This window comes from Capra hircus, chromosome 20 (assembly GCF_001704415.2).
Source record: "Capra hircus breed San Clemente chromosome 20, ASM170441v1, whole genome shotgun sequence".
NCBI lineage: Eukaryota > Metazoa > Chordata > Mammalia > Artiodactyla > Bovidae > Capra > Capra hircus.
In genome coordinates, this window is record NC_030827.1 from 62594420 (window position 1) to 62601548 (window position 7129).

Here is a 7129-nt window from a genome sequence, read left to right on the forward strand (position 1 = left end):
GGAAGGCTAAAAGGACATCCCACATGTTAACAGTAGTTCTCTCCAGGTAGTAGAACTACAAGTGATTCTAATGTGCTTGGCTGGTTGCTTTTGAACAATGAACCTGTACTGCTTTCATCCTAAATCCTGTTCCCTCAGTATTGGCGACAGGGTGGGTCAGCTCAGTATGATGAAAGAGATTAGGAAATAGCAAGAGCTTCACAAGGACCTTACTTTTTCTTTCTTTTTTTCTTTTTTGGCTACACCATGGGACATGCAGGAACTTAGTTCCCTAAGACAGTGAAGTGAAAGTGTTAGTCTCTAAGTCTTGTCTGACTCTTTTGTGACCCCCATGGACTGTAGCCTGCCAGGCTCCTCTGTCCATGGGATTTCTCAGGCAACAATACTGGAGGGGTTTGCCATGCCCTCCTCTGGGGATCTTCCTGACTCAGGAATCAATCCCAAGTCTCCTGAATTGTGGGCAGATTCTTGACCGTCTGAGCCACCAGGGAATCCCCTCAGTTCCCTAACGAGGGATCAAACCCGTGCCACCTGCAGTGAAAGCATGGACCTTACATTTTTGATACTTGGCATCCCAGGAAGGCCAGGAGCTTTGCATCGATCGGCTCTGAGAATCTCCCCCGTTAGAAGCTTCTAGAAGCTGAGGACTCTGGCAAGGGGAGTGCCTCGCAGCCCAGCGGACTGGAGGCTCCTTGCCTGGAGTCTCCTGTTCTCTTGTGACCCTGCCCCTTCCCTGCTCCAGGGATCACCCAGGTCCACAGTCTGCTGAGACCAAAACCACTGGGCTTGCCCACAGTTAGCTGAAGTATTGCCCAAAAACAAAAAGAGTGCTTTTCAGCAACACACCCTCTGTCTGCTTCAGCCTTCTCCCTCTCCGCCTGAGCTCAGCCTCAGGAGGAAGGGGACCCCCCGGTGTCCGGAGCATGGCGGCCATCAGGTCCATGTGATGAAATAACGGCAAGAGGCCTGCTCCCGCCTCCTTCCGGGGGCTCCTTATGTGTCAAGTGGTCACGAAGTCGGGCTCCCCATCCGCCTCACCCTCATGTTCCTCTCTGTGAATCGTGGTGGTCCATGTCTTTTCCTTCTTGTCTTCCAGTCCACCCAAGCCGACCGTGTTTATCTCCGGAGTCATCGCCCGGGTAAGAGCCCTTTGGTCATTTTGGGGTCTCAGCATGTGATCTCCTGATTCCGCCTGTCCTTACTCCACCGCACTCATCCACCTTGGAGCTGGGGGGTGGGGAGGCTCTTAATTGCCCCCCTGTCCACAGAAGTTGCTTCTGTGGTCAGGGACAGACCGGGTGGTGGCCAGAAGAGCCCATAGCACCCGCCTGCCTCTCCTCCACCCTCTTCTGTCCTCTTTCTCTTTAGACTTGACCAGCTTCAGCAGCCTGTCCACGGGCCAACGGGTTTCTGGGGTATCTGTGAGCTGACAATGTTTTTACACTTATTAATGGTTGAAGAAATTTGAAATAAGAATTACACGGCAATACCTGTGAAGTGTTAGTCGCTAAGTCGGCTCCAACTCTTTTGTGACCCCATGGACTATAGCCCACCGGACTCCTCTGTCCATGGGATTCAAAAAGACCACAAGAACTGCTCTAGCAGAAGAAAGCCACCCAACACCCAAGCTTAGTTCTGAGTGGGTCATGTGGTACCTGACCCCTGGTGTGGGGGCAGAGATGGCGAGCTTTCTCACCTTCTGGAAGGTACATGGGTCTCTGTGCCCCTTTAAGCTCCCCCAAAAGCCTCAGGACCTGCCCACAGTCCTAGGAGATGGGTTTCCACCTTCCAACAAGTTCTCCACTCCACCACCCACCCACTTGCACAGGGAAGCCAGAGAATGCTGGGTTTGGGTCTTGCTCATGAACTTATTATTCAGGCTTCCCTGGCGGCTCAGACAGTAAAGAATCCACCTGCAATGCGGGAGACACGTTTTTGATCCCTGGGTCAGGAGGATCCCCTGGAGGAAGGAAACAGCTCCCCCACTCCAGTACTCTTGCCTGGGGAATCCCATGGATGGAGGAGCCTGGTGGGCTACAGTCCACGGGGTCACAGAGAGTCAGACATGACTGAGCAACTGCGCAGACAGGCGTGCATAAACTCAACCAGCTGTCCATGGTTGATGAGACAGTGCTTTCCGTGTCTTCCCGCAGGGCGACAAGGACTTCCCCCCAGCGGCCGCCCAGGTGGCCCACCAGAAGCCCCACGCCTCCATAGACAGGCACCCCTCCCCGAGGACCCAGCACATCCAGCAACCTCGCAAGTGACCGGCAAGAACCCAGCGCCCTCACCAGGCACACCTCGGTTCCCCGACACTTGGTATTTCCTCTGGCAAAGAGAACTGGCATCTTCCTCAAAACACTGCCCCACTGGGAAATCTAAGACAAAGCAAAGCGCCCCTTCTTTTGCCTTCAATTTCCAGCTCTAAAACTAGAATCAGACCCCCAAACCTCACTTCCAGGGAGTCCTGGCTGATGTCATTCGAGGACCATCACGCCTCTCTCTGTGCCCTAAGCAGAACTTACCAAGACCTGAGTGAAGTGACACTGTTCCCAGTTTAGCTTCAGTTGTGGTTCATCAATTGCCCTGCCAGTGGTCTTAAAAATTAGCAGGCACGAATCTGGGAGGATTAGACTAAGGTCAGGGGAAAGCTCAATCATTGCATGCTTTTTAGCAGTAGGACAATCAAATCTTAACACCTAGAGGGAAGAGAAAGAGATGAAGGCGTTAATTATAGAAAACTTGAGTAGGGAGGATACTTCAGTAGACAGCAGCATCACTGAATGTCCCTCCCTTGTGTGATGAGGGATCCGAGCACAGGGCGACCAAGCTCTCCCAGAAAAGCCAGAAAAGAGCCTACCACTTTGAAGAGGCTCTTTTATTCCAGCAGTCATCTGGCTGAAAAATATTGTCCAAACGGAATACTTCCAGAATGAGATTTCTCAGTGTGAGTCCCAAGTCCTGCACGGCCCCACCATCCACACAGGCTCGCCAGGAAATCAAGGCGAACCTTCATTGTTTTCAGTGATCACCTCGAGAACCGCTTTGGAGTTCTCGGAGTGATCCCTGACCAGGTGGAGGAATAGACACACATGGCTAATCCTGGAACGCTAGAGCAAAAGCATTGACCACAGGGAGAGACCGAAGGGATGAAACCTGACTTTGCTCCCTGAGGGAAGAGTAGAAGCATCACCCACCACTGGAGCTAGAAAAGCCTGTTTGTCAGCCAGCTGAAGTGTCAGAACAACCTCTGCCCTAGGGCACCGTTCATTTGGGCATCTCAGATTACCGACGCTTTCTGCCTGGGTTTCCTGCCCAGAGCTGCCCTAGACTGCTTACTGCCTCACAGAAGTCGGGTGCCCTGCTTTTCTGAAAAGCAGTTGTTCAAATCTCCCGGAGCAAATGCTTTGGGAGCTGGTGTGGCCTGACTGTCCCACTTGCCAGGGCAGTATCTGCTGCAGGTCCGCAGTGGGGGCAGCAGGCACCCACAGCCTTTCTGACACCTTCCAACTCCACATCCATGATTGGTAAAGGTGACGCAGACCTAGCTTTTGCCCCTCTCTAAGGGAAAAGCCAGCCCTGCTTCACATCCTAAAGGCGACTTGGTTTCCCCTCTCATTGACTTCTGGAGCCAGAGTCTCACCCTTAAGGCAGTGCGTAGTCACATACATTTCTTAATCGCTGAGGTGTTCCTATAAACAGAGGCTGGCTTTTGGAGATGCCACCTGGGTGTGTGGCCTCCTCCTGGCGACCTCCCAGAGCCAGCATCTCTGAAGGATCCTGAGAGCAGACAGCACTGGGTCAGTCTGGACCGCTGCAGCCTCTGCTGCAGAGATGAAGGCTCATCCTTGATACCTTGTAGTGCTGCAGCCAGGAGCGCCGTGCTGTGCATTTCTCTTGTCCTTTTAGCTACATTTGGTGTGTACCTGTGGGCTCCCGATCACTGAAAGCAAATTGTTCCCCTGAATGAATTTATCAATGGTTAACTTCAAGAATAATCATTCTAATGAAGCTCCTGTGTGGTTTGTTTTCTCTTATATCTCAGAGATTGTTCTTTCTCATCTTGCTAGGGTTGCCAGATGGTTTCAAAAGAAATACGAACATGCAAAAATAAGGAGTATGTTCACAAATTGTTTCCCAGACACAAAGCCAAACTATTGGACACCTGGCACCTCGAGTCTAATCACCTCCTTTGAAATATCATAAAGTGGAAAAGCTTTAATACAGTGGATTAAAATGCACTCCTTGGGCCGAGCAGCTGGCCCTGTGCTCGGAAGGTCCTTTGGGAACAGACTTGGGAAGAATGATTAGTAGGAAGCCCAAGGGTGGCTGTGAGCAGCGTTTGACAAATAAGACATTCACCTAATTTATCCAAAGATCCCCTGCAACCCTTATGAGCAGGATGAGAAAATAATCCTAATTATTAGCTTTGAGATCCAGAGTCAGACTACAGATGTGAGCTGGGAGGGACCCTGACCTGTTTTCACCCTAGAAGGACAGGGCAGCTTGGCGGCCCTGAGCCAGGGGAAGGCACGTACGGCCAGAGTCTGTGTCCCCACCCCGGCCTCCCCCCGGCCCCTGGTGTCACCTCTGCATGCTGCTGTTTGCCTTCACACCCCCACCCCCCTTTCTAAGTTGAGGACAGAATGAGGGTGCACTGGGTAGAGTGTTGTTCTAGGTATATAACATTGACTTACCAGGCCACGTAGCCTTCTGAGAAATGTTTGTGCAGACATTTGTTGGCAGGAGGTTACCAAACACTTCCTATGACTCATTAGGGCCCAGACCCTCCACTTAGAGAATGCAGCCTACCTTCTTCCAAAGTCTGTATTGTCTTTCAAAATAACCTATGTCTAAGCAGACCTGAGAATGACCAGAGCCGCAGGTCTTCCCCCATTTATGACACTCGCGATTATATCCAGTTACTGTACAACTGTGAAGGGCTTCCCTGGTGGCTCCGAGGGTAGAGAATCTGCCTGCAATGCGGGAGACCCAGGTTCGATCCCTGGGGCGGGTAGATCCCCTGGAGGAGGGCATGGCCACCCACTCCAGTATTCTTGGGCTTCCCTCTTGGCTCAGATGGTAAAGAATCTGCCTGCAACGCAGGAGCTACAGGAGACCCGGGTTTGATCCCTGAGTCAGGAAGATCCCTTGGAGGAGGGCATGGCCTCCCACTCCAGTATTCTTGCCTGGAGAATCCCATGGACAGAGGGAGCCTGGCTGGCTACAGTTCATGGGGTCACAAAGAGTCGGACACGACTGAGTGACTAACATACACAAATAGAAATACCAAGCACACAACAAACGGGGCAGAATTGCCCTCCAGGGCGTTCCACATTGTCACAAACATCATTGTCACCTGCATTTGTTAGTTGCCACCGTGACAAAGGACCCCCGGCTGGAAACAATGGATATGCGTGACCTCCTGGTCCTGGAGCTTAAAGGTCTGCAGTCAAGGTGTGGGCAGGGCTGCCTCCCCAGAAGCTGCAGGTGACTATCATCCCCGGCCTCGTCTACTCCTGGCGGCTGCTGGCAACGCCTAGTGATCACTGACTTGTTGCAACACAAACCCGGTCTCTGCTTCTGTTGTCACTGGACCAGAGCCACCCCCATCCAGTGTGAAAAGTGGAAGCATTAGTCATTTAGTTGTGTCCTACTCTTTGCCACTCCATGGACTGTAGCCCGCCAGGCTCCTCTGTCCATGGGGTTCTCCAGGCAAGAACACTGGCGTGGGTTGCCATGCCCTCCTCCAGGGGATCTTCCTGATCCAGGGTTGGACTCAGGTCTCCTGCATTGCAGGCAGATTCCTCACCATCTCAGCCACCAGGGAAGCCCACCTAGATGACCTCACCTCAACAGATCAGATCTGCAAGAAACCTAATTCCAAACAAGGTCATGTTCATGGACCCTGGGACCTGGGACCCTGGGACCCTGGGACCTGAACTATCTATCTTCTCGGGGGGATACTTCAATTCAGGACTCAACCACATGATGAAAAGCCAGAAACCCTGCTCCCAGCTCACAGTGTTGGAATAGCTGTTCATTTGGTCAGTTGGTTTCCTGAGCTTTACTATGAGAAAGTTTTGCCCACCACAGATTTTGTTACAGTGTTGCTGGTCACAGAGCAGCCAAAGCAAATGGAGACAGTGAGATACCCATTCACACCCGTGGAGATGGCAGGGGGGGCGGGGGATGACAGACAGGGAAGAGAGCAAGGCAGAAGTGCCAAGGGATGAGTGACCCAGGCCACTAGGGAGCCGGCCACCCCCAGTTCTAGTAGCTCCTGAGATTGCAGCTCTCTGCTGCATGCATCCTCAGGTCAGTCACTGTGTCTCAATAGCACATATCCTATCTTCTGTAAGAGTGCTCCACGGGTGGTAGTCAGCCCATTTCACAGATGGGAAGACTGAGACTGAAGCTCAGTGCCCAGGGTCAAAAAACACTGTTAGCCAACACTGGTCCAGGGAAGATACACAAATGGCCAATAGACACCCAAGGAATGCTCGAGATCATCAGTCACCAGAGAAATGCAAACCAAGACAGTGAGATACCTGTTGACACCCACAGAGATGGCAGGGATCAAAAGTCCAAATAATGAACCTTGATGAAGACGTGGGGAAATTAGACCCGTGCACAGTGACTCATTCAGAGAATGAAAAACGGTGAGGCCACTTAGGAAAACAGGCTGGCAGTTCCTCAAACAAATATACAGAGTTACTGTGTTACCCAGCATGTCTATTCCTCAGTATATACCCCAAATAAATGGAACCACATGTCTGTGCAAGAATTTGTACACAGATATTTAGGGTAGCATTATATACAACAGCCAAAAGGTAGAAACAACTGAAATAGGTCCAGCAACTGAGGACTGAATTCATAAAATGTTATATACACACATACACATACACACAAATGGAATATTACTCCACTGTAAATATCGTTCCATTATTTGCCCATGCAAACGAATGCAATACTGATCTATGGGACAATATGAGTGAACCTTGAGAATATTATGCTCAGTGAAAGAAGCCAGTCACAAAAGACCAGGTATCATAGGATTCCATTTACATGAAATGTCCACAATAGGGAGATATCTAGAGACGGTGACTGCACGGGGCTTGGGGTCGGG

The 7129-nt window shown here is 51.2% G+C and overlaps 1 protein-coding gene across 1 annotated transcript in view; it reads left to right on the forward strand.

The window, feature by feature from the left end:
- Positions 1 to 4037, forward strand: part of DAP (death associated protein) — a 63236-nt gene extending 59199 nt beyond the window's left edge. Inside the window, exons 3-4 of the mRNA XM_018065627.1 lie at positions 1097 to 1139; positions 2154 to 4037. Of these exons, the coding sequence (XP_017921116.1) occupies positions 1097 to 1139; positions 2154 to 2267 (157 nt within the window). The 3' untranslated portion in view covers positions 2268 to 4037. The remainder of the gene's footprint in view (positions 1 to 1096; positions 1140 to 2153) is intronic.